General features: G+C 44.8%; 2 protein-coding genes across 4 annotated transcripts in view; one reads left to right on the top strand and one right to left on the bottom strand.

Moving 5' to 3' along the window:
• plcd4b (phospholipase C, delta 4b) overlaps positions 1-16,003 on the top strand; it is a 26,442-nt gene extending 10,439 nt beyond the window's left edge. The window contains exons 5-16 of the mRNA XM_029672674.2: positions 126-255; positions 596-827; positions 3,236-3,437; positions 10,567-10,711; positions 11,760-11,912; positions 12,756-12,917; positions 13,194-13,344; positions 13,500-13,616; positions 13,706-13,881; positions 14,008-14,140; positions 14,358-14,507; positions 15,266-16,003. Of these exons, the coding sequence (XP_029528534.1) occupies positions 126-255; positions 596-827; positions 3,236-3,437; positions 10,567-10,711; positions 11,760-11,912; positions 12,756-12,917; positions 13,194-13,344; positions 13,500-13,616; positions 13,706-13,881; positions 14,008-14,140; positions 14,358-14,507; positions 15,266-15,366 (1,852 nt within the window). The 3' untranslated portion in view covers positions 15,367-16,003. The remainder of the gene's footprint in view (positions 1-125; positions 256-595; positions 828-3,235; positions 3,438-10,566; positions 10,712-11,759; positions 11,913-12,755; positions 12,918-13,193; positions 13,345-13,499; positions 13,617-13,705; positions 13,882-14,007; positions 14,141-14,357; positions 14,508-15,265) is intronic.
• Positions 15,137-26,434, bottom strand: znf142 (zinc finger protein 142). 3 transcript variants are annotated; one of them, XM_065001959.1, is made up of 9 exons: positions 26,151-26,434; positions 24,569-24,705; positions 22,782-23,268; positions 22,431-22,661; positions 21,342-22,166; positions 21,066-21,243; positions 17,338-20,353; positions 17,019-17,124; positions 15,137-16,901 (listed from the first exon to the last, which is right to left on the bottom strand). In XM_065001959.1, exons 2-9 carry the CDS (start codon positions 24,569-24,571, stop codon positions 16,282-16,284), a joined length of 5,466 nt encoding a protein of 1,821 aa, XP_064858031.1. In that variant the 5' UTR covers positions 24,572-24,705; positions 26,151-26,434; the 3' UTR covers positions 15,137-16,281. The 3 variants fall into 3 exon arrangements, with proteins under 3 accessions (XP_064858031.1, XP_064858057.1, XP_064858004.1); XM_065001985.1 differs by lacking the exon at positions 24,569-24,705; XM_065001932.1 differs by lacking the exons at positions 24,569-24,705; positions 26,151-26,434 and having other exon boundaries at positions 22,782-23,740.
• Between the last annotated feature and the right edge of the window lie 75 nt (positions 26,435-26,509).

Raw genomic sequence — 26,509 nt, 5'->3', positions numbered from 1 at the left:
CTAGTATTCTAATGCTTCATTCTGTGGTCAAAAAACACTTAAGTTGTGAGAGTAAAGTCTTTGTTTTTGCTCCTTTCTAAATCATGTCTTACCAAGTGTTGCCCTTAGCCAGCATCTTCCCTCAGATGGATCTGGGACTGGTTTCAGAAGGCGGACAAAAACAAGGACGGACGGATGAACTTCAAGGAGGTGCGCACACTGCTGAAGATGATGAACGTGGACATGAATGAGGAGTATGCTCTTCACATCTTCACGGTGAGGTACCCATCAAGTTCGTGAGGTCTTCCGTTTAGTGTATCAAAAATATACTATTTTCTATATTTATTCTATGCTTCCCACTGCTCATATGACATCCTCAGTCAATGAATCAACCTTGCATTGTGAGCAACGGTTCAATTGGGATGTTGTTGGTCGTGGAATAGTTCTCAACGTTGATAATATTTAACAGAAACCTATCACAGTCAAATATCAGTAACTAATCTGCCTTCCATCATCCGGTGATGGAATTCTGTTTTAGCATGATTTATTGAGAGTACAATACCACTGTAAGACTGCAGAAGTAACAATCTATGCTGCTTATTTTCTTTACCCCCAGTTGGCAGATAAGTCTAAGTCAGGTTGTCTGGAGAACGAGGAGTTTGTCCAGTTCTATAAGATACTGACGGAAAGGAAGGACATGTGGCGGGTGTTCCAGGACTTCTCCCGAGACGGACAGACATTAACCCTTGCTGAGCTGAAGGACTTTCTGAGGCAGGAGCAACAGGAGGGGGAGAGGAGTTGGGAGCATGCCCAGGAGCTGATTGACCGCTATGAGCCGTCAGAGACCGGTAAGGACCACTGTGCAACTGTAACAAACCACAGTCAACCGTAATGAATTATTTCATTAATAGCCTCGGTGAGACAATGTGAATCACAATGAACAGCAACCACAATATTAATAACCTAGTTTACTTCAGTAAACCACAAGAGCCCACAATTAACCATTCAACAAGTAAGAAAACTAGCTGTATGTTGCATGTCACTACTTCACAGGAGAGGCATTTTGAACGTAAACTTTTTTTTAAGTATCAAAAAATTTTTTTGTAGAAATGCCTTCTGGAACATGTTAACTTTCATGTGTCTTAATAACAAACGTGTATGCTATCTGTAAATACGAATACAATTATTAAATTACGAGCCTAGTTGGTTTTGCCACAGATAAAGACAGGGACCTTCCCGCTAGCCATGATTGGCTGAGATAATGGATGGCCTGGACATGCCGAGAGATGAGTTCAGATTGGTCTGCCATGTAGCACGCTTTTGTCTACAACATGAGCTGGTCAGTTCAGTATGTGTGTTTAATCCTTTCTAACACAGTAGAATTGCAAAAGTGTTGCTCTCCACTTTCTGGAGGACCGAGTTTTGAAATCAGTGGAATGCCGGGTGGAATTGGAGTGTGATAGCTAAGTAGATGGAGAAAATTCTGGCATTTGATTGTAAATATGAGGAGGGAGTCGAAAAGAGAACACACAAAAGGCTGTTGTATATAAAACGCCTGTCTCCGGATTACATATTAAAACTAAGGGCAACCATGGCATCTGTGACAGAGAGGGAGAAGCGTCCATCCATGTCTACATGTAAAATAATCTAGCAAGCTACATTTTAAGATATTACACGATTCTAATTTTGTCAAAGTCGTTTTCATTTCAAGTTAAAGCGTACTGTTAGCTAGCTAGATAAAGTTAGCTGGGTGGCTCACAAGCTAATTTTAAGTGTATGATTTGTGTTGTAATATTATTTGTATCTCAGAGCCATTTGCATTGCTAATTATAGCCTAATGTTAGCTAGCTAGCTAAGATTGAACCTGGTTGGTTAGCTACCTGCAGATTCATGCAGGGTAGTAACGTTATGAGTTGAGATTATGGTTCATTGTTTAGCTAGCTAGCCAGCTAGCTACATGTCTAAACAAAAGACTCCACTATGCAAGTAACCATTTCACTACACTGTTTACACCTTCTGTATTCTGTGCATGTGACAAATAAACTTAGATTTTATTTCATATAATATGTGTTTACCAGAAACGGTAATGTGAAGAACATGACCTGCACCAAAGTCAAATTATGATATAATGTTAGGCCAACAAGACAGTGTCCAAGTTCAAAAATGATCCAGTAGAATTCCTTGTTTTTATTTCATCACACTCACAACCGTTAGCTATTTTCTGTAATTGGCTCGCCAATAACTTGTAAATAATGATCTTGCTGTGAGTTTATTTTTCTGTAATAATGAAGACAAATGGGCTAAAGTGAAGACGTCAGCTATATGATATGGTCATCATTTGAACTGGCTAGCCAGCTAACTTAACATTAGCTAGCTAACAAGCTAGAAACAAACCAAAACATTGTTTAGAAAGTTGCTTTTAGTTGCCTGGTTTGCTAGATTGACATATACTAAATTCATTTTTAAATGGGTCAGTTTATTGGTGTTAAAATACACTAGCTATTTTGGACCACCAGGCTGCTGATGTCATGCAGCTGGTAGTTTTTGAGTTTATACTTTATAGACTTTATACGACAACAACAAGTTTGTCGGAAGACAATAGAATGTTCATGATGTCACTGCGACAACTGTCGATAGGCGTAGTATAAACCAGCCTTTAGTCTTGAAACCTTTTGGTTGTTTAGTAAATGTCCCTACATCTGAATCCTTAAAGAGATGGGTGGGGCTAAGGCTTAAGAGGGTGTGAACGATGCTGAAAGAACGTAGACAAAGAGAGCTCTCCAGTAGGTTTACCAAAACATTCAAGGGCCATTTTCTCAAAAGTGACATTACAAGTTCAACTTTCAAAGTAGAATTACTTTCCCATTGCCCCTCAACTGTAGTGTATGATATACCATTTTCCAGCTCTGAGTCTCTACTTTTATCCAACTAAAACAACCCTACATAAGAAAGAAAAAATCTACATAAGACCGACTCAAGCCTGTCGGTCACAATTTGTTCCGGCATGTGTCTGGCACCATCTCCTATCTTAACTTAAATAACATATTCTGGGTGATCTGACAAATAAAGGAGGAGGTCATGACAGTCCCCCCCCCCCCTCATATCTTTACCAGACACAGGCAAGAACCAAGGATTGTTTATTACACCAAAGACAAGACAAGTTGCACAAAGTATAATTTCCTTTACAGTAGTTACTGAGCATTTTTTGATTGGGTTTGACTTATGATAAGACGGAACTTCCCATGTCTCCTCACAGCCAAGAAACAGGGGGCCATGTCTATAGATGGCTTCCAGATGTACCTGGTCTCTCCAGAGGGCGCCATCTTGGATCCCCAGCGGCTGACCCTGAACCAGGACATGAGCCGGCCCCTCAGCCACTACTTCATCTGTTCCTCCCACAACACCTACTTGATGGAGGACCAGCTCCGAGGACAGAGCAGCCAGGAGGCCTACATCCAGTGAGGAACAAAATTATCCTCACCATTACAACCCTTAGCTTCATACCTAACATCCAATTATATCCCTTTGTAGCTCAGGGATGGGCAAATCCCGTCCTCCGGCCTGATTGGTGACACACATTTGCATGGGTGCCTGACTTTGAAAGTGGGAGTGCAATTCATTTGACAGGTCTGAAACCCTACCAACCTTGTGACTCACAAACATCCCTCCCCCTTCCCTGAAAATACCACCCATAGTGATAGATTGACAAGCCAAACTGTTAAGAACGTGGTCAGGCATTGTTAAATTGCACATTAAGTTAATCTTATTTTTGTCTCATGTAGCCTAACCTGAGAATCTTACCTTTTTAAGATGAGAGAAAATACAAGTTTTTATTTTAATTTTTAATTTTTAACTGTAGCAGGCCTGGGCTACTATAATTTTTTTTTATTATCATAATGTTTTTAATGGTGGGCTTTTAAACAACAACTACAATGAGTAGGCTACATATTTGACAACGAATGAGGAATAACAGAAGTGTAGTCTCAGCAAGCACATTAATTGACCTTTCAGCTTTTTCTCCACCATGGACTTTTTTTGCTGCCTTTTCTTGACGCACTGTCACCATTACATTTGTTGTATTAACTTGTCTCAGCAGCATACATATTGGATGCAAAGAGGGTAGGAATGGCTTTTTGGTCCATATTACACTTACCAAGCCAAGCAGAGCTGTTTTATCGAGATACAAATCAAATCCAAATCAAATTGTATGTCACATGCGCCGAATACAACAGGTAGACCTTACAGTGAAATGCTTACTTACACGCCCTTAACCAACAATGCAGTTTTAAGAAAATACCCCCCCAAAAAGTAAGAGGATAAGAAATAAGAATAACAAATAACAATAGCGGGGCTATACACAGGGGGTACCAGTACAGAGTCAATGTCAATGTGCGGGGGCACCGGTGTCGAGATAATTGAGGTAATATGTACATGTAGGTAGAGTTATTAAAGTGACTATGCATAGATAATAACAGAGAGTAGCAGCAGCGTTCCAAAGGGGGCAATGCAAATAGTCTGGGTAGCCATTTGATTAGCTGTTCAGGAGGCTTGGGGGTAGAAGCTATTTAGGAGCCTCTTGGAACTAGACTTGGTGCTCTGGTACTGCTTGCTGTGTGGTAGAAGAGAGAACAGTCTATGACTAGGGTGGCTGGAGTCTTTGACAATTTTTAGGGCCTTCCTCTGACACTGCCTGGTATAGAGGTCCTGGATGCCAGGATGCTTGGCCCTGGTAATGTACTGGGCCATACGCACTACCCACTGTAGTGCCTTGCGACCTGAGGCATGCGTGCTCTCGATAGTCCAGCTGTAAAACCTTTTGAGCATCTGAGGACCCATGCCAAATCTTTTCAGTCTCCTGAGGGGGAAAAGGTTTTGTTGTGCCCTCTTCACGACTGTCTTAGTGTGCTTGGACCATTCTAGTTTGTTGGTGATGTGGACACCAAGGAACTTGAAGCTCTCAACCTGCTCCACTACAGCCCCATCGATGAGAATGGGGGCATGCTCGGCCCTCCTTTTCCTGTAGTCCACAATCATCTCCTTAGTCTTGGTTACGTTGAGAGATAGGTTGTTATTCTGGCATCACCTGGCCAGGTCTCTGACCACCTCCCTATAGGCTGACTCGTCGTTGTCGGTGATCAGGCCTACCACTGTTGTGTCGTCTGCAAACTTAATGATGGTGTTGGAGTCGTGCCTGGCTATGCCGTCGTGGGTGAACAGGGAGTACAGGAGGGGACAGAATACGCACCCCTGGGGGGCTCCAGTGTTGAGGATCAGTGTGGCAGATGTGCTGCTACCTACCCTCACCACCTGGGGGAGGCCGTTCAGGAAGTCCAGGATCCAGTTGCAGAGGGAGGTGTTTAGTCCCAGGATCCTTAGCTTAGTGATGAGCTTTGAGGGTACTATGGTGTTGAACGCTGAGCTGTAGTCAATGAATATCACATAAGAGTTCCTTTTGTCCTGGTGGGAAAGGTGCGGTGTGGAGTGCAATAGAGATTGCATCATCTGTGGATCTTTTTAGGTGGTATGCAAATTGGAGTGGGTCTAGGGTTTCTGGGATAATGGTGTTGATGTGAGGCATTTCAGCCTTTCAAAGCACTTCATGGCTACGGACGTGAGTGCTATAGGTCTGTAGTCATTTAGGCAGGTTGCCTTCGTGTTCTTGGGCACAGGGACTATGGCGGTCTGCTTGAAACATGTTGGTATTACAGACTCAATCAGGGACATGTTGAAAATGTCAGTGAAGACACCTGCCAGTTGGTCAGCTAATGCCCGGGGCACACGTCCTGGTAATCCATCTGGTCCCGCAGCCTTGTGAATGTTGACCTGTTTAAAGGTCTTACTCACATCAGCTACGGAGAGCATGATCACACAGTTGTCCGACAGCTGATGCTCTCAAGCATGCCTCAGTGTTGCTTGCCTCGAAGCGAGCATAGAAGTGATTTAGCTCGTCTGGTAGACTCGTGTCACTTGGCAGCTCGCGGCTGAGCTTCCCTTTGTAGTCTGTAATAGTTTGCAAGCCCTGCCACATAAGATGAGTGTCGGAGCCCGTGTAGGACGATTCAGTCTTAGCCCTGTATTGGCGCTTTGCCTGTTTGATGGTTCGTCGGAGTACATAGCAGGATTTCTTATAAGCTTCCGGATTCCCTCACCTTGAAAGCGGCAGCTCTACCCTTTAGCTCAGTGCAAATGTTTCCTGTAATTCCTGGCTTCTGGTTGGGGTATGTACGTACAGTCACTGTGGGGATGATGTCCTCGATGCACTTATTGATAAAGCGAGTGACTGATGTGGTGTGCTCCTCAATGCCATCGGAATAATCCCGGAACATGTTCCAGTCTGTGATAGCAAAACAGTCCTGTAGTTTAGCATCTGCTTCATCTGATCACTTTTTTATAGACCGAGTCACTGTTGCTTCCTGCTTTTTGCTTGTAAGCAGGAATCAGGAGGATAGAATTGTGGTCGGATTTACCAAATGGAGGGTGAGGGAGAGCTTTGTATGTGTCTCTGTGTGTGGAGTACAGGTGATCTAGAATTTTTTCCCTCTGGTTGCACATTTAACATGTTGATGGAAATTTGGTAGAACTGATTTAAGTTTCCCTGCATAAAGTCTCCGGCCACTAGGAGCGCCGCCTCTGGGTGAGGGGTTTCTTGTTTGCTTATTTCCTTATACAGCTGACTGAGTACGGTCTTAGTGCCAGCATCCGTCTGTGATGGTAAATAAACAGCCATGAAAAGTATAGCTGAAAACTCTTTTGGCAAGTGGTGTGGTCTGCAATTTATCACAAGATACTCTACCGCAGGCGAGCAAAATCTAGAGATTTCCTTAGATTTCGTGCACCAGCTGTTGTTTACAAATATGCACAGACCTCCCCCCCTCGTATTACTGGAGTGTGCTGTTCTGTCTTGCCGGTGCAGCGTATATCCCGCTAGCTGAATTTCCATGTCATCGTTCAGCCACGATTCAGTGAAACATAAGGTTTTACACTTTTTGATGTCCCGTTGGTAGGATATTCGTGATCATACCTCTTCCAATTTATTGTCCAATGATTGCACGTTGGCGGGTATTATTGACGGTAACGGCAGCATTCCCACTCGCCTTCTGACGACCCTTACGAGGCATCCCGCTCTGTGTCCCCTGTACCTGCGTCGCTTCCTCTTGCAAATAACTGGGATGTTGGCCTTGTCGGGTGTTCGGAGAATGTCCTGTGCGTCCTGCTTGTTGAAGAAAAAATCTTTGTCTAATCCAAGGTGAGTGATCGCTGTCCTGATATCCGGAAGATCTTTTTTTTGCCGTAAGATACGGTTGCAGAAACATTATGTACAAAATAAGTTACAAATAACGTGAAAACCCCCCCACATAATAGCACAATTGGTTGGGCACCTGTAAATCTGCTGCCATTTCTTCTGGCGCCATTTTGAGCGGGATTTCAACTCTGCTCACATGTTCTGATACAGACACAGCTTGGCTACACTGTAACCACAAAGCGCCATTTTGTACTTGCATATGGGTCTCAGCCAGGAATGTTACTTTTGTAGCTTAATGAAAACATTTTAATAATGTGATTTAACCGATTGATTTAAGGAAATACATTGCCTTCAGATAGTATTCACTTTCACACACCGTGTTGTTGTGTTACAAAGTGGGATTAGCATTGATTTAATTGTAATTTTTTGGCAACAATTACACTAAATACTTCAATGTCAAAGTGGAAGAAAAATTTGAAGATGTACATTTTTTTAATAGTAAATGAAACACTAATATACTGTATCTTGATTAGATAAGTATTCAATCCCCTGAGTCAATACATGTTAGAATTGCCTTTGGCAGGGAATACAGCTGTGAGTCTTTCTGGGTCAGTCAGTTTTGCACACCTGGAAAGTACAATATTTGCCCATTATTCTTTAAAACATTTTTTTAAAGCTCTGTCAAGTTGATTGTTGCAAGACAATCCATTTCAAGTCTTGCCATACATTTTCAAGCTGATTTAAGTCAAAACTATAACTAGGCCACTCAGGAACATTCAATGTCATCTTGGTAAGCAACTCCAATGTACATTTGAACTTGTGTTTTATTTTATTGTCCTGCTGAAATGTGAATTTGTCTACCAGTGTCTGTTGGAAAGCAGACTGAACCACATTTTCCTCTAGGATTTTGCCTGTGCTTGGCTCTATTCCGTTTCTTTTTATACAAAAAAACTCCAAAGTCCTTGCCAATGACAAGCATACCCATAACATGATGCAGCCACCACCATGCTTGAAAATATGAAGAGTGGTACTCATTGAAGTGTTGTGTTGGATTTTCCCAAAACATAACACAGAATCAGCTAGGTAAAAAAAAATCTGCCGGGGCTTCCAGAGTGGCGCAGTGGTCTAAGGCATTCTGGGTTCGAGTCCAGGCTCTGTCGCAGCCGGCCGCGACCGGGAGACTCGTGGTGGCGGACAATTGGTCCAGCGTCGTCCGGGTTATGGGAGGGTTTGCCCGGCAGGGATGTCCTTGTCCCATCGAGCACTAGCGAGTCCTGTGGCGGGCTGGGCGCATTGCACGCTGACATGGTCGCCAGGTGCACTGTGTTTCCTTCAACACATTGGTGCGGCTGGCTTCCGGGTTAAGTGGGTATTGTGTCAAAAAGCAGTGCGGCTTGGTTGGGTTGTGTTTTGGAGGACACACTCCTCTCCTGAGTCCGTATGGGAGTTGCAGCGATGAGACAAGACTATAACTGCCAATTGGATACCACGAAATAGGGTAGAAAAAGGGGTAAAAGTATTTTTTTTATATAAAAATAATAATAAAAAAATCTGCCGACGTGCCCTTGAGCTCCTTTAAATTGCTCTGGATTAGAGCGTCTGCTAAATTACTAAAATGTCAAATCAGTTATCTCCTATCACAGCCATTAAAACTCTGTTTTAAAGACATCATAGGCTCATGGTGAAATCCCTGAGCGGTTTCCTTCCTCTTCAGCAACTGAGTTAGGAAGGACACCTGTATCTTTGTAGTGACTGGGTGTATTGATGCACCATCCAAAGTGTAATTAATAACTTCACCATGCTCAAACGGATATTCAATGTCTGCTTTTTTCCCCCAAAAATTTACCAATAGGTTTCCTTTGTGAGGCATTGGAAAACCTCCTTGGTCTTTGTGGTTGAATCTGTGTTTAAAATGCACTGCTCGATTGAGGCACCTTACAGATAATTGTATGTGTGGTGTTCAGAGATGAAGTAGTCATTCATAAATCATGTTAAACACTATTGCTCACAAAGTGAGTCCATGCAACTTATTATGTGACTTGTTAAGCACATTTTTACTCAACTTATTTAGGCTTTCCACAACAAAATGGTTGAATACTTGTTGACTCAATACATTTAAGCTTTTCATTTTTTATTAATTAAAAAGAAAATCTAAAAACACAATTCCACTTTGATATTATAGGGTATTGTGTGTAGATCAGTGACACAAAATCTCATGATAATCCATTTTAAATTCAGGCTCGCTGTAACGTAATACATTGTGGAAAAAGTCAAGGGGTGGGAATACTTTCTGAAGGCAATATAGATGCAGAATGGTGTTAAATGTCTGTAAACAGCTTGGGGAGGAAAACTATTTCACAGATTTTAATCATTTAATATCTGGCCTACTGATTATTTCTCACGGTCTACTTGCGAATCTATAAGATACTCATTGACCAGACATGCAGTGTTCTGCCAAGGTGGAACCTTTGGTAGTAGGCTGATGGAAGGCTACTCACAAGTCAGAGTCGGCGGTACAGCGAAGCCTAATCAGACACGCTCATCATGGTTCATACAGGAAAAGTGAAATGATACAATGAATTTTCTCATGGTGCACGCAGCTCAAATGATATGTAAAAACACCTTTGAACCAACCTCATCGGCCATGAAACGACGATACAAATGGGGGGTGGGGGGTGCTATTAATATATTAAATGGTCATATGTATTTTAGTAGACTAACTCAAAAGATTGATAATCATTGAATATGACAAATTACCCAATGGATCATGATCATTTTCTGATAAAAAAGTGAGGGTGCAAAAACATACGTTTGCACTCTTATTTTGAAGGTGTGGGTGCAGTTGCTACATTTGTGCCATTGCTCAGGTGCCTATGCACATTTGCCTCAGCCCTAGCTGACACACATCTAATAACCAACTAATCATGGTCAGACATTCTCGGGGCGGCAGGTTGCCTCGTGGTTAGAGCGTTGGGCCAGTTGCCAAAAGGTTGCTGGATCGAATCCCCGAGCTGACAAGGTAAAAATCAGTCTTTCTGACCCTTCCTGAACAAGGCAGTTCCCCGGTAAGCCGTCATTGAAAATAATAATTTGTTTTTAACTGACTTGCCTAGTTAAATAAAGGTTAAATAAAAAATGGTTTCAGGTTTAGAATACAATTAGTTTAATCAGTGTTAGGTAGGTCTGGGGGAAATGTGTGATGCCAATCAGGCCCTCTAGGACTGGAGTTGCCCATCTCTGGCTTGTATGGAAGTGAGACACAGAACTTCTAATTTCTTACAAACCAAACCATCTTTCAAACAGTTTTCAGTCCATGTCTGAGTGTCTGCGTACTTGCTGTGCAGGGCTCTAAAGCGGGGCTGTCGTTGTGTTGAGGTGGATTGTTGGGACGGGCCGAATGGAGAGCCGGTTGTTTATCACGGCCACACCTTCACCTCCAAGATCCTCTTCAGAGATGTCATCACCACACTGGGAGAGTACGCCTTCAAGGTGGGCACCTCAATACCTGAGTTAATTATACCGTTTGCTGTGGAAATTCACCTCTAAGGACTCAAATTGAAAGTAAATTAATCCATCTTTATTATCAAGGTTCACAAACTCAGTCCATGCTTGATGAAAACTCTCACAAGGGCATTCCCTACACAAACAAGTCATATAAGCATGATTTACATGATTCATTATTAATGTTAGTTCCTGCATGTGACTGACCGATACCTCATGAGACTTCTCTCAAAGCTGAGACCTTGAAACGAAGATACTTCTCTTGGATCCCAGAGCAATGTTATGGGCGTACTGCGGATGTGAGGATTCCTCCCATGTACAATCAATCAGTCACTCACATGAGTGGCTATTAGAAAAGCAGCATTGATCTGACACACAAACAGAACATGACCACTCAGCTATTTTTGTATTACATTTTTTTTTTGTAATTATTTACCCCCTTTTTCTCCCAAATTTTGGGATTACGACCTTGTCTTATTGCTGAAAATCCCGAACGGGCTCGGGAAAGGCGAAGGTCGAGTCATGCGTCCTCCGAAACATGACCCGCCAAGCCGCGGTTCTTAACACCCGCTCGCTTAACCCGGAAGCCAGCTGCACCAACGTGTCGGAGGAAACACTGTTCAAATGATGACCGAAGTCAGCCTGCAGGCGGCCGGCCCACCACAAGGAGTCGCTAGAGCGAAGCCAAATAAAGGCCCCCCCCCAGCCAAACCCTCCCCTAACCCGGATGACGCTGGGCCAATTGTGTGCCGCCCTATGGGACCACCAGGCTGCAGTGACACCGCAACACTGCGATGCAGTGCCTTAGACCGCTGCGCCACTCACAAGGCCATGACCACTCAGTTCTATTCAATCCAGTCTCTAAGTGGTTCTTGTCCTGACCATTTGTCTTCTGTGTTGGTTTTTGCTTCAACCAAGTATTCAGCATCATAAACCAATCTGTCTTCAGCCTTAACATATAAAAAACATTACTGTAATAGATCCACACATTCCTTTAGGAATTCCTGTTTAGTCCCTCATCTGTCCCCTCTCCCAGGCATCTGAGTTTCCTGTCATCCTGTCCCTGGAGAACCACTGCAGTGTGGAGCAGCAAAGGGTCATGGCCCAGCTCCTGGACACCATCCTGGGGGACATGCTGCTCAGGGAACCCCTGGATGGACTGGTTCACCAAGAGCTGCCCTCTCCCCACGTAAGACCCCCTTCAATGTGTTTTCTATTCTATTTATCTACTCTACCGTAACCATTCACCAACAAGGCAAGTCAATTGAGAACCCATTCTCTACGGATTTGATTTCCTGTCTGACTATGTTCAGGTTTTTATTCAGCAGTGTAGCTAAGAGCAGTACCAGTCAGTGGCTTTACTACATTGTTATATTATAAAATTATCACTGGGCCCCCAATGTAAAGCAGAACAGTAACTGAAAGTCAACAGACCAGATGAACTGTAAAGACATTCACACTTACAGGTAGCCAAAAATAACTAACTGAAAGCCAAAACCACAATTAGCCCACATATCTGAATCTCTGCTACAATATCATTGGACAGTATTTGCATATTTCCCAGCGATCTTTGCATACCAATAAAAAATGACATTGTTACTGTTCAGTGAGGTTTTATGTGAAGCAAATAGATGTATTGTCATCAATACATTGAAACATTTAAGTTACATATTACCATAATTGGGATGTGTTGTTGACTTGTAGGCGTGTCTTATAAACAGCATGATGCATTTTGATATGGTTCATATAGTGGACATTGTGATTGACTATTGACAAGTCTGGTGTACAAATTATACAGCCCGGGATGCAGATAACTAGGGTTCCCATGCATAACTTAATAGTTAGGGCTTGTGAGCCCCCAATGGCCGTGGGCTCCAGTGCACGCGCACCGCCAGCCTCGCATTCCGCCACTGAGTACAGTCTGTATTCTCCAGTGATTTGTTTTATTCTTTTTCCATTCAGAGCACTTTAGATAATCAATACCGAAGTTTATGATTGGCAGAGTGTGTGTGTTTGTGCATGCACATATTAGGATCTGAAGGGAAAGATCCTGCTGAAAGCAAAGAAGATTGGCGGCCTAGAAGAAAGTGAAACGCTGATCGATGAGGCCACTGACGAGGTTAGCGATGAAGCTGAACCTGAGAGTCCGTCTGCAGAAAACCTGTCTGCAGAGGCCATTTGTCTCCATGATAAGGTATGGGGATCTATGGATGGATGGAGGTGAACGTCTGGCAACTTCTTGCCATCATCTGCGCCAACTATTACACTTATACATTCACACATTATTACTGTTAATACATCCTGCCATTATGTGAAAAATATAGATAATGTTTTTGTCTATCACACAGTAAGCAAGCAATGAACACTGTACCTTGATCTGCCAGCTAATCATGTTTTGCCTTGGTTCAAAAGCCACAAAGCAAGTGAGTTTAGGTCACTTACGCAGGCATGTCATTTCCTGTCTCCTCAGAAATCCAAGTTCTCTAGGGAACTCTCGGATCTGGTGGTGTACTGCAAGAGTGTCCATTTTCACAGCTTTGAGTACTCTCGCTTACACTCCAAGTGCTACGAAATGTCCTCTTTCTCTGAGTCCAAGGCCAGGAAACTTGCAAAGGACACAGGTACGCCCTGAACTATTTGAGCAATACCTACATGGCAAACGATGTATTCATATATTGCCAAGGATCATCGGTGAGGAATTCACTCCCATTCACTGTTGTAGGTCCCCTGGGTTAGGGGATAGGAAAAAACGTCGCTGTATGGCTGTCTTTCTCAGGGACAGAGTTTGTGCACCACAACAGCAGACAGCTTAGCAGAGTCTATCCCAGCGGCATGAGGACCGATTCCTCTAACTACAACCCACAGGAGCTGTGGAACGTGGGCTGTCAGATAGGTGAAACATATTGCATACCGTAATTTACATCCATACATATAGAAATAAATACATGTGATTGATTGATTGGTTGATTAATCTACTCCTAGTGGCGCTGAACGTCCAGACGGCTGGGCTGGAGATGGATCTGAACGATGGGCTCTTCCGTCAGAATGGCTGCTGTGGCTACGTCCTCAAACCTGACTTCATGAGGAACGATGACTCTTTTGACCCAGAAAGACCCCAGGACTGGGATGGCTACACATCACTCCAACTGTCTATCCAGGTCCAGAAACAACTGCTCTGTACCATACAACTATGTTGTGTGCCTTTGTGCAGTTTGTGTGTACTGAAGGTTTACTTTTTGCAAGTTTATACTTTTCCGAGTCTTGATTGTGTGTGTGTCCATCAGGTAATTAGTGGGCAGCAGCTACCAAAGGTGAACCAGAAAGAGGGCTCCATCGTTGACCCTCTGGTTAGAGTGGAGATCTACGGAGTATCACAAGACCAAGCCAAGCAAGAGACTAGTTACATTGACAACAATGGTGAGGACCATTTTACATGGCCTGACAAAGAGATTCATTGGGGTCTTTGTACAGACTCGGTCAACTCGGGGACCAAAATGCATGCATTATTATTATTATTTACATGTAAATAGTACGCACCTTGCCATGTTTAAGTACATTAGATAGAACATGACATAGAACCCCAGTCCTTCTCTTGGCTGCCTAAATCCTGGTCTCTGCTGCCCCCTGTCTACAGGTTTTAACCCTCTATGGAACGAGACCCTCAATTTTATCATCCACGTCCCAGAGTTGGCCCTGGTGCGTTTTGTGGTGGAGGACTATGACAAGGCTTCCAGGAATGACTTCATGGGCCAGTTCACCGTGCCCTTCACCTGTATTCAGCCAGGTAAAATAGACATGTTCATATTACAACTGAGATAGCGTAGTCTGGACAGCTGGGTAAATCTCAAGTGCAGTTTTCTTCAAATTATTTCACAAAATAATGTTATCCTATTGACTTACCTGGTTAAAGGTTAAATCAATTAACATTTTACATTTACATTTAGCAGACGCTCTTATCCAGAGCGACTTACAAATTGGTGCATTCACCTTATGACATCCAGTGGAACAGCCACTTTACAATAGTGCATCTAAATCTTTTAAGGGGGGTGAGAAGGATTACTTTATCCTATCCTAGGTATTCCTTAAAGAGGTGGGGTTTCAGGTGTCTCCGGAAGGTGGTGATTGACTCCGCTGTCCTGGCGTCGTGAGGGAGTTTGTTCCACCATTGGGGGGCCAGAGCAGCGAACAGTTTTGACTGGGCTGAGCGGGAACTGTACTTCCTCAGTGGTAGGGAGGCGAGCAGGCCAGAGGTGGATGAACGCAGTGCCCTTGTTTGGGTGTAGGGCCTGATCAGAGCCTGGAGGTACTGAGGTGCCGTTCCCCTCACAGCTCCGTAGGCAAGCACCATGGTCTTGTAGCGGATGCGAGCTTCAACTGGAAGCCAGTGGAGAGGTTAAATAAATTAAACCTGTCTGAATTGTACATCTCAGCTGAGTTTTTATTTAAGCCTGTTATGTACAAATGTACATATCATACTGTCTGAGTGATGGTTTCCTGACAAAAATCTGAATTTCTACTGGATGCTCTCCCCACTTTTCCCAGGATATCGGCACATCCACCTCCTGTCCAAAGACGGAACGGCTATCCCCCTGTCTACTCTGTTTGTCAACGTCAAGATCTCTGAGGTAACAACAGAAGTCTGATGGCCCAATGATTGGCTGAATAACATGCTGCAAACTCCAACTACATGGGAGGGCTACAATACCTCATGATTGCGGTCACTTTCAAATGAACTGTTATCAGTATTGAAAATACATCGGTATGAACTGCTTTACAGTATTTCTGCATAAATACCCATTTCTGTTCAAGCAAACATTAGTGGGACCTCACACTGATGAAAAAACACCTGGGAACTCACAGCAATTAAGTGATATTTTGCCATTTCCCAAATATAAAATATTTTAAAATAATCAATGTTTTTTAACTTGTCATGTCATAGGAACGCATTGAGCAATGTTCAATAGCACTTGGCTGATCGAACTGATACAATAACTGACATACTGCAGGGCTCACAAGTCCTTTTAGGGTTACAGACTATGCAATGACCATTGTTTTTATATCATTGTTTCATAACCATTCAACACTTGTATTGTGTGCTGTTCGAGTAACTTAACTGCATAGACAATTAGTCCTCCATCCAAGCCTTTCCATAGACATTTTGTACAGTTCCTCAAAGTGTGGCATGAAACTATATCGCTATCTCATGCGTCGTGTTGTAAAAGATTATACTGTAATGTATGCATGCGCATAGAGCTCTATAAATAAAGAGAAATGAAAGACCTGCTGTTTTGAAAACATCTTAATATAAAAAGTTATATTCCTATTGGTTAAACATTTGTCAGTTAGCAATTTGTTTATATGCCATTAATTGACAATGTTTTAATACTAAACATACAATTGTATATTTGTTTCATGGTGCACAAGGTCCTTTGTTGATGTTTAATTCAAGTTTACCGCTGTAGCCCAGTCCTCATCATGCTTGGATGAGGAAAACTGCATCAAAACGTTCACTAAAAGTGTCTGTTTTCTCAGGTTCCAGTTGAGTGGGCTGAACCTTTTTACTCCTCACCTTGCTGGCCTTCTGTGACCTCCTCCACCCTCTCTTGCACCAACACCTCCACCCCATCCGGTACAATCACCTCCATCCCCTCCTCCCGAGCTCCCTCCTCCACCTCCTCCCCAGCCCCCTCCTCCACCTCCTCCCCAGCCCCCTCCTCCACCTCCTCCCCAGCCCCCTCCTCCACAGCCCCCTCCTCCAGCCCCCCCAGACGGGCATCCTGCAGGGTTAGGCTGAGGGCGTGGGGATCCTTGGCCACCCCTTGCTCCACAGGCTGGTCCGGATGGTGCCCCCGGAGGTGCTTGACCACCTGGAACTTCTGCTTGGCACGGTAGGGGCAGTAGCGGCACATGAAAGGCTGCTGGTTGGTGTGGGTGAGGTAATGGTGGCGGAGGCCGGCTGGCCAACGGAAGGCCCTGCGGCACAGGCCGCACACGTAAGGCCGCTCCTCGCTGTGTTTACGCTGGTGGGTCTTAAGGAGGAAGCGCGTCTTGAAGCCTTTTCCACACTTCTCGCAGATAAAGGTGCGAGCGTCACAGTGCTGCGTCTCCCTGTGGATGCGGAGGGCGTCACCCCGGTTGGTGCGGTACGGACACTCCTCGCACGCATATGGCTTATCCCCTGAGGGTGGAGGGAGAGAGAAAGAAAGGGCAGGGGAAAGGTCATTTTATGATCGAATTCCAACTAAATGTATTTGTTATAAATGATGACAGCAATAGTGTGACTCATACTTTGTACCTGTATGTTTGGTCATGTGATACTTCAATTGGCTCATCCACTTGCATTTGTAGCCACACTCAGGACAGAGGTACTTCTTCTCCTCCTGGTGGATCCTCATGTGATACTATAATGGAATGACAATGATGATAAATAGGTATCTACTACACCATTTGTAACACATGGTATCTTATTATAGAAGGTCCTCTACCAGTCCTTGTAGACTTTTTAAGCCCAATGGTTTGGTATTAGACCGAGAGGACCTGACTTCTATAAAATAAAATGGTGTAGTACCATGTGTTACATTACAGCAAAGATTTTGAAGGACCTCATTGCTCACCTTTAGCCTTGATGGATCTACGCAGGAGTAGCTGCACTGCTCACAATGGTAGGGCTTCTCCCCTGTGTGTATGCGAATGTGCCATGTGATTTTCTGCTTGTTGCGAGTCGAGTACTGGCAGTCTGTGCACTTGTAAAGGCGGGTACCCCCGTGGGAGCGAACGTGCTGCTCAAAGACCAGTTGGTGGCGACAGGCGAAGCCACAGATGGCACACTTCAGTGGCTTGTCCTCTGGGGGGCCATCCTCATGCTCGTCGAGAAGGTGCTGGATGAGTGGCTGTCTCTTACGGGTGGCAAAGGGGCAAAGCAAGCACTGCTGGGTGAGGTGGGTCCTCTGGTGCTCCTCCAGGCCCTCCCGGGAGGGGAAGGTCTCCTGGCAGGTGGCACAGTCCAGCTGAGGGTGCTTTTTCTGCTGGTGGACCTTGAGGGTGGCCTGGCTGCCACAGCTGAAGTCACATTGCTGGCATGCTACGCTGGCGGGGCTCAGGTGTTTGCGGCTGCAGTGCTGCTTGAGCGCTGTGTCGGAGCTAAAGCGTGCCTCACATTGGCTGCAGGGGTGCAGGAGCTTCCCTGTGTGGCAGCGGAGGGTATGTCGTCCGACATCGTTGAGAGAGTAGCTGCTGAAGTCGCACAGGGTGCAGAAATGAGAGGGCTGTTTGTCGTGGACACGCTTGTGATGCTGGCGGAGTTTGGAGGCAGCGCCAAAGGTCTGGTCGCAGACGTCGCAGCTGTGGCGGCCCATGCCGGTGTGAAGAGATTCATGGGCATATAGGCGGTAGCGCCGTGTGGTGCTGAACGGGCAGAAGCGGCAGCGGTGGGGCTTGGCACCTTCGTGCTTCAGAGCCACGTGCTGGGTCATGCAACGCTCTTGCTTACAAGTAAAGGGGCAATGGTCGCAACGCAAAACTGACCTTTTGACCTTTTTTAAGAGCGATAACTTGTCTTTCCGATGGACCAGTACATGGTTAGCCATAGCTTTCTGTGACTTGGCCACAAACGAGCAGAATTCGCACTGCACCTCGTCTGGCTTCAGGCAGCCTCGCTTCTCGTGGTTGATCAGTGCTCTCTTCTGTTTGCACCTGAAAAGACAGTTGGGACAGGACAATTTAGGAGAATAGCTTGGATTTGATACCTTTATCTCAACCACATCTTCTTCAGAACCCCTTTTAATATTCTCCTCCTCCTCATTGCGGTCATCATCCTGCTCCAGAGAGCTAACAATTCGGACAGCCTTCTTTGTGGGAGTTTTTCTTGTGCACGTCGAGCAGTGGCGCTCTATCGTCACAAGCCTGGAGGACCTGAAACTGCACGTCTTGCAAGTGAATTTCATGTCATCTTCTATATAGCTATGCGCATTGTCATTCTCTGTGTTCACAGGATGGGCTTTGTCTGTCTTTCCTAAAATTTCCCCCTCATTGATCTTTTTAATCTTCACAGGTCTCTTTACCCTGCCAACTTTCACTTGCCTTTTTGTCTTTCCAACTGTCTTCCTTTGGTTTTTCTGTAGTGCTGTAGATCCTCTCTCACCCGAGCCTCCAGGATTGGTCAAATCGCACAAGTTTGCTTGCTCTCCTCTCATTTCTGGTTGTGTGTCTATGGAAACTTCGGTTGGCGCAACATCACAAGATACTAACTCTGATTGATCGGCGGTTGTGGTTTTATCAGGGATCTGGGATTTACCCTGAACTGAGTCCCTTTCTCCAGACTGTCCAGCAGAGGGAGTGCCAATGAACCTCCTGGTGTTCTTCTGCAGAGCGGGACACTTCCTAAGGCGGTGGGTGTCCAGGCCTCTCTTCTGTTTGAACTGCGCCCCACAGGCTTGGCACTTGAGTCTCTTCCACCTGGCGAGGCAGAGGGAACGGCAGTGGTGTCGGAGAGAGGTCTGCTTGCGAGTCACGTAGGAGCAGTGTTCGCACCGGTATATGCTAGCCTCTCCGGCCTCATTCTGCACCACCAGCATTTGAACCCGGCCTTCCAAGACCAGAGCCTCCGCCTGGTCCTTGTCTTGCTTCCTCATGGCCTTCAGACGAATCTCAGAGTCGGCGCTTTGCGCCAATGATTCGGCGGATGAGTTGCAAGCTGCGCTAGACACCTCCGCTATCTGTGTGTTGTTCTCTGCAGCCTCTGCTGGTTGCCTTGTAGCGGTTAAAGGAGTTTCTCTGTCTTCTGAATCGTTTAGGTCATCGCAATCCTCCATAGCCATGTCCTCTTCCTCCGCCTCACTTGCAGATGCTGGCTTTTGGCTCAGGGTGTTAGATCCTTTAGGGTCCACTGTGGGTCTTCTGTAAGTTGGGTCTCTGCTGTTTGGCGTCTCACCCTGCATGGATGCCATCTCAGTGCACTCTGTGTTAGCTATTGTTGTCAAAACTAAAGTACAGCATTGCTCTGGATTATCTGTTGAATTGTGACATGCCAGAATCCCTTTGTCAACTACCACTTGGACAATATCAGAATTTTTATTTGCCATTTCTGTGGTTTTGGGGCCAGTTACAGTTTCTAGGTTGTGTTCATTTTGAACAGCAGAGCCAGCGACTTTCTCCTGTAGGTTCTTGATAGGACCTTCTGCAGAGTTCTTGGCTGGCATTTTGTAGAAGCCCTGCAGTAGGTCCACAGAGTTCTCCCTCTCCTTCTCTGCATAGTTCTCTTGCCACTCCTTATCGCCAGGCACGTATCCATGAGCCTTCCTCTTGTGGATGAAGAGGCCGGTGCTGCTGTAAGTGGAGTAGGGGCAGAGGGCACAGCGGAACTCTCGAGTCCGGGTATGTTTGCAGTTCTCGTGGTTGTGCAGAGCCTGGCGGTAGCATGTCTGATAGGGACAGTACTTGCACTGGAAGACTGGAGGCTGATGGCCCTCTCCCTGAGAGTGCTTGAGGAGCATGTGCTTGCGAAGCTCGTACTTGCGCTTGCAGGAATATGCACAGACTTCACATATCAGTGATTTGGCCTGGTGTCGGAGTTTGTGGCTGTTCAGTTGGTCCGTGCGGTGACAACGGTAGGAGCACTGGTCACACTGGTACCTAGGAGAAGAAACGGACTGGATCGGTCAATCTCTCAATGCCTAAGTGTGGCCTTAGGTTCATTAACTCCTGATATGATATCCAACTTCTCACACCAAGACGTGCTAGAGCAGACATACACATCAACTTGGGTGAACATCAGACAAAAAGTATTTTGTAATGCTTTTATCTGTTAAAAATCCCTACACTACTGCATGCACACCATAAAACAGACCACTATTTTCACTTTTTTGTTACCTTTAATTTACTAGGCAAGTCAGTAAAGAGCAAATTCTTAATTACAATGACAGCCTACACCGGCCAAACACGGACGACGCTGGGCCAATTGTGCGCCGCCCTATGGGACTCGCAATCACGGCCGGCTATGATACAGCCTGGGATCAAACAAGGGTGTCTGTGGTAACGCCTCAAGCACTGAGATGCAGTGCCTTAGACCGCTGTGCGAGTTCTCGAAGACTGACAGTACCAGTCAAGTTTGGACACCTACTCATTCAAGGGTTTTTCTTTGTTTTTACTATATTGTAGAATAATAGTGAAGACATCAAAACTATGAAATAACACATATGGAATCATGCAGTAACCAAAAAAGTGTTAAACAAATGTTTGATTCTTCAAAGTAGCCACCCTTTGCCTTGATGACACCCTGAGTAGGTGTGTCTAAACTTTTGACTGGTACTGTATGTGCAAAATAACTAACTAGTAAATCACTTACCTGAGGTCACCAGCATGTTTGCGCATGTGCACATTCAGGTAGTGTTTCCATTTAGTGACATATCCACACTCAGAGCACATATGATTCTTGTCATCTGAGTGGATGAGCATGTGTTTTGAGAGGTAGGTCTCATCACGGCACCTGAAGTCACAAAGGTTACACTTGTGTGGCTTCTCACCTTGAAAGAAAAATACATGAATGACTTTCAAAAATGAGTTATCTGGAAGCTATGGATGAGTAGAACAGTCCAATGTTACGTTACTTTTTTCTGCTCACCACTATGCATCAGCATGTGCCGTCGTAGGACCCGCTTGTGTGCGGTGACAAAGCTGCACTGATGGCACCGGTGGATCTTCTCATTGGCGTGGAAATGGCCGACATGCTGCTGGAACTCCACGGGATTGAACGTGGCAAAGGGGCAGAAGTTGCAGGTCAACTCCTCGTCCCCGGCATGGCCTTGCAGTTTGTGCTGCCGGAAGAGGCTCTTGTTGGAGCAGGAGAAATCGCACTGTGAGCAGTGGAAGGCCAAGTGTGTCCGGTAATGGGCCTCCATGTCCTGGGGGCTACCAAAGATGGCGTTGCAGGCATGATGGCGGCACTCTACGGCCTTGATTCCATGGACATCGGCTGCGTGTCTCTGGAGCTCCTTCCGGTCAGAGGTATTGAAGGAGCATCCCTCCTGGAAGCAGGCCAGTGGCTGGCTGTCCCGCGACGTGTGGTGAGACTTCATGTGGGACTTGAGCGCCTGGCTCTGGCGGAAGCTCTGGCCGCAGGTGGGGCAGGGGTAGACTTCCGGGTGGATGTCACCCCCTACCTCGTTGGAGTGCACACTGGCCAGGTGGCGGTGGAGCGAGTTGCGCTCCACAGAGGCGTAGTCGCACAGGTGGCAGCGATGGACCTTCTGGCCAGACTCCCGAAGCATGTGGATGCGCAGCTTGCTCTTACTGGTGAAGTAATGGTTGCAGGTGGGGCACTGGAGACTGGGATCTGGGAAGTGGAGGTGGAGGTGCTCCAGCAGGTGGGAGCGCATCTTGAAACAGCGGCGGCACTCGGGGCAGATGTGAGTGCGATACATATGCTCCATGCCTGCCATAATATGATCTTCAGGACAGGGAGGAGATGTGGGTGTTATCTTTTGTAATGAAACAAATGAAACAGAACAACTTATTTCCTAGTATGTAAATGTAGACCTAGATTTACTGACATAAACCTGATTTAAAGTGATTTTCAAAAGTATGGTTAGCACAACATTTATCTGATATTTGATGACCTGGCAAAACCCTACCTCACCAGAAAACTTGAATGGTCCTGAACACAGAAGAGAAGAACAACAATGCCAAAGCAGGTCTAGAGATCCCACACTACCTTTAGATGGGTTCTCATTGATGTTCGTAGCTGCTTTGTCTTTTTGCGCCTCCTCTCTGGCTCTATTGTCGATGTTGTGCTGCTGTGTCTCTTCTTCATCCTCATCATCTTCTTGTGATGATGACACATAAGCTGGATTGCGTTTCCGGGCCCTTTTTGGCCTTCCAGAGCTGGTCTCAAGAGCCGATTGGCTGTTTCCACCCTGGCCTGTCGTTGTTGGCACCTTGTCACCTGAGCACAAAAATGTACACAAATTGAGGCATCCCGTGTTGGCTCTACCCTAAATATAACAATGTGTGTGAGTGAGTATTCGTTTGTGTGGAGAATGATGCATTTATTCTAAAAGTTTACCCTCAGGTGCAGCAAGTGGACGGTCATGTTCCACACCATGGGTACTCAGCTGTTTAGCATGAGCGGTCACAAAGTCACAGCGGGGGCAGTGGAAAGGCATATGGATACGCCAGTGGCCCTCCATCTCAGAACGTGTGCGGAATGCCAAGGTGCAGGACCGGAAGGTACAAGAGACGAGGGTGAGAGCATGCTGTGAGTGCAGGTGTTCCTGGAACAGCAACCTGTGTGAGGTGCTGAACTGGCAACCCTCCTCGGAGCAGTGGAACGGACCTGTGAGTTCCTCCCTCCGATGGCTTTGGAAGTGGTGTTTCAGTGCACCTGGCATGGTAAAGACCTCATCGCACAAAGGACACTTATAACGGGTCAACTGTCCCTTTTTGGTGAAGTCCACAGTGCAAAGGTGAGAGGAAAGGCGGCTGCTATCGGAGAATTCCTTCCCACACTTTTCACAGAGACACAACCCCTCAGTCTCCATTGGCTCATTTGTCTGTTGAGAAAATATTAAGAGCATTATGCCATATAACATGACAGGCAATTAATACTAAATAACAATGAGTTAGTGTGCCTATCACCAAGGACTATGCCAATCAATCAAATGTATTTATAAAGCCCTTCTTACACCAGTTGATGTCACAAAGTGCTGTACAGAAGCCCAGCCTAAAACCCCAAACAGCAAGCAATGCAGGTGTAGAAGCACAGTGAAATGTCAACTACTGGAGCTGCCTGGTCACACAGGGAGGAATATACAGTAAAATGTTTACCTTAGGTGTCCCTACCTATGTATTTACAGTTATAGGCAGTGTTGTTTCATAGTACTGTTTACAACTGGTATAAGCTGTTTGCATGCATGTAAATAAACTCACAACTGAGTGATTAAAATCAATGGGGTAGGATTAGCCTAGTCCAAGCTCTTCTCTGTCCTAGCACCCCAATTGTGGGACTAGCTTCCCCCTGAAACTAGGACAGCAGAGTCCCTGCCCATCTTCCGAGAAAAACGTCTGAAATCCTACCTCTTCAAAGAATATCTAAAATAATCCCACAGCACCCCCCCTCCCAAAAATGGTCCTGGTAAACACAAAAAATATATATGTAAAGGGAAGACCGTTTGGATTTGGCTTTACAGTCACATCGCATCAAAAGCCATTGAAAAAAAAAACGTTCATTGTTGCATCCCGTTGTGTTTCTGTCCTCCAGTGGCAAGCTAGCTAAAATTGTTATTTTCCTAAATTAGCCATGGATGGAGATAGGGATTTGGATTTGTGGTTTTACTTAATTATCCGTACTGGTCAATGATTATAACGGTTGTGATGTATTGTTTTTGCTACCTTTTTTCCACCTGTGTAATTCTGTCCTTTTCCTGCTTATTCTGGGGTTTGGACTAAATACTGTGGAAAATGTGCTGCTCACAAATGACAAGCTACATGGACCTGTTACATTGACAAGAAGGGAGTTGATGCTGCGTTCAGGCATGCCTTCCTTGTTTGGAGTGAGTTAAGTGTTTCTCATTCTGCTGGATTTGACCTAGTATTTTATATTAAACCTAACTTACACATCCAGTTGTTTATCCATTTGTAACTCACCCACCAAAAATCACAATATGCTGTTTTACATGTTATTTGTGCTGGTCTAATTCTTAAACTAGAAAAGTAGAAGAATATGCGCGCCCTCGGATATTACAATTTTTTCACATGGTGCGCTGTGATGTCCCAGGTTTATGGCATTGATGAATAAATAATTAACATTTACTTAGACGTTATGTATAAAAGACATTCGTATGAATTGTTTACCATTTTGTTTTCTTTAAAACAATGGTAATTGGAGTTCAGGTGATTGATGGGTGACTAGGTGCATTCTTCTCAAATAAATATTCTTATTTATTCATGGTTATGGATTCATTCTGCAATGAGTTCATTTGGCTTTGAATCTGCAACAGAACATGTCAAAGTTAGTGCATTCGGAAAGTATTTAGACCTTTACTTTGTCTACATTTTATATTACAGCCTTAATCTACAATGATTACATTAAATAAAACATCCTCAATCTACACACAATAACCCATAATGACAAAAAATGTTTGCAAATGTATAACACACACCAACAACAAAAATGATTATTTACATAAGTATTCAGACCCTTTGCTATGAGACTTAAAATTGAGCTCATGTGCATCCTGGAAAGGCACACACCTGTCTATATCAGGTCCCACAAATCAAAGAACCAAGCCATGAGGTTGAAGGGATTGTCCGTAGTGCTCCAAGACAGGATTGTGTCGAGGCACAGATCTGGGGAAGGGCACTAAAAAATGTCTGCAGCATTGAAGGTCCCCAAGAACACACTGGCCTCCATCATTCTTAAATGGAAGAAGTTTCAAACCACCAAGACGCTCTTCCTAGAGTTGGCTGCCTGGCCAAACTGAGCAATCGGGGAGAAGGGCCTTAATCGGGGAGGTGACAAAAGCTTCAGAGTTTCTCTGTAGAGATGGGAGAACCTTCCAGAAGGACAACCATCTCTGCAGCACTCCACCAATCAGGCATTTATGGTAGAGTGGCCAGACAGAAGATACTCTTCAGTAAAAAGGCACATGACAGCCCACTTGGAGTTTGCCAAGATTCAACTCTTTGGCCTGAATGCCAAGCGTCACGTCTGAAGGAAACCAACCACCGCTCATCACCTGGCCAAATCCATCCCTACGGTGAAGCATGGTGATAGCAGCATCATGCTGTGGAGATGTTTTTCAGCGGCAGGGAATGGGAGACTAGTCGGGATTGAGGGAAAGATAAACAGAGCAAAGTACAGAGGGATCTTTGATGAAAACCTGCTCCAGAGCACTCAGGATCTCAGACTGGTGTGAAGGTTCACCTTCCAACTCCCCAAATACAGGTGTGTACGCTTGTAGCATCATACCCGAGAAGACTTGAGGCTGTAATCACTGCCAAAGGTGCTTCAACAAAATACTGAGTAAAGGCACCTAAAGCCTACATGAAATCCCATTCGAGAAAAACAAATGGTGAAAAAAATTATTGGAACCATTTCTGTGTTTGTCCGCTAGGTTTTATGGGTAATTGTGACGAGCCCACTGTTGCCCTCTATAAAAACGAAGTACTAGCTGATAAACACAATTAGCATTCGAAATTATGTTTTGAGTTCTCCAGTAACAACTTAATTATCAGCAGTGCTGAATAATGACAGCATTTATGAAACAGAATTCTGACCTACTGCGTCAACTTCTGAGATTCTTTCTCTTGAAAACAATGTATTTTACCCCGTCAGACCTTTCTAAATGGACCTGTATTCTGATGGATATGATATCGTTACATATGTTATGTAATGAACATAAATTAGCTAAGTCATTTAATGAGCCTGTCTTACCTTAATAAGGTATTGAAGCTGGGTAGATTGTTTTTACTTTGCAAAATCGCCACTTCAATGACCAAACGACGCCATCACTATGTTTATTTTGGTGGAGCAATGATTAAGTATTTCCAGTTGAAAGAATCTCATCATAATTAGTTGCATACTCAGGGCGTATATGTAAAGCATGTAGATATAGCTAACTAGGTATATTGTTGACAATTAAAATCATTTTCGGTCATTTAAGTTTGGTCTAGCATTAATAATGACGCTGCATTTGAAGACCAGGAACCAACATCAACTGCGCCCTGAAAAGACGGAGCTATTTTCATAGAACACCGGAAGTATTATAGAGGTCGCCACATGATTCACGGCAA

The sequence above is a fragment of the Oncorhynchus nerka genome, linkage group LG1 (assembly GCF_034236695.1).
Source record: "Oncorhynchus nerka isolate Pitt River linkage group LG1, Oner_Uvic_2.0, whole genome shotgun sequence".
NCBI classification, from domain to species: domain Eukaryota; kingdom Metazoa; phylum Chordata; class Actinopteri; order Salmoniformes; family Salmonidae; genus Oncorhynchus; species Oncorhynchus nerka.
This window is presented reverse-complemented; position numbering and strand designations above follow the sequence as displayed.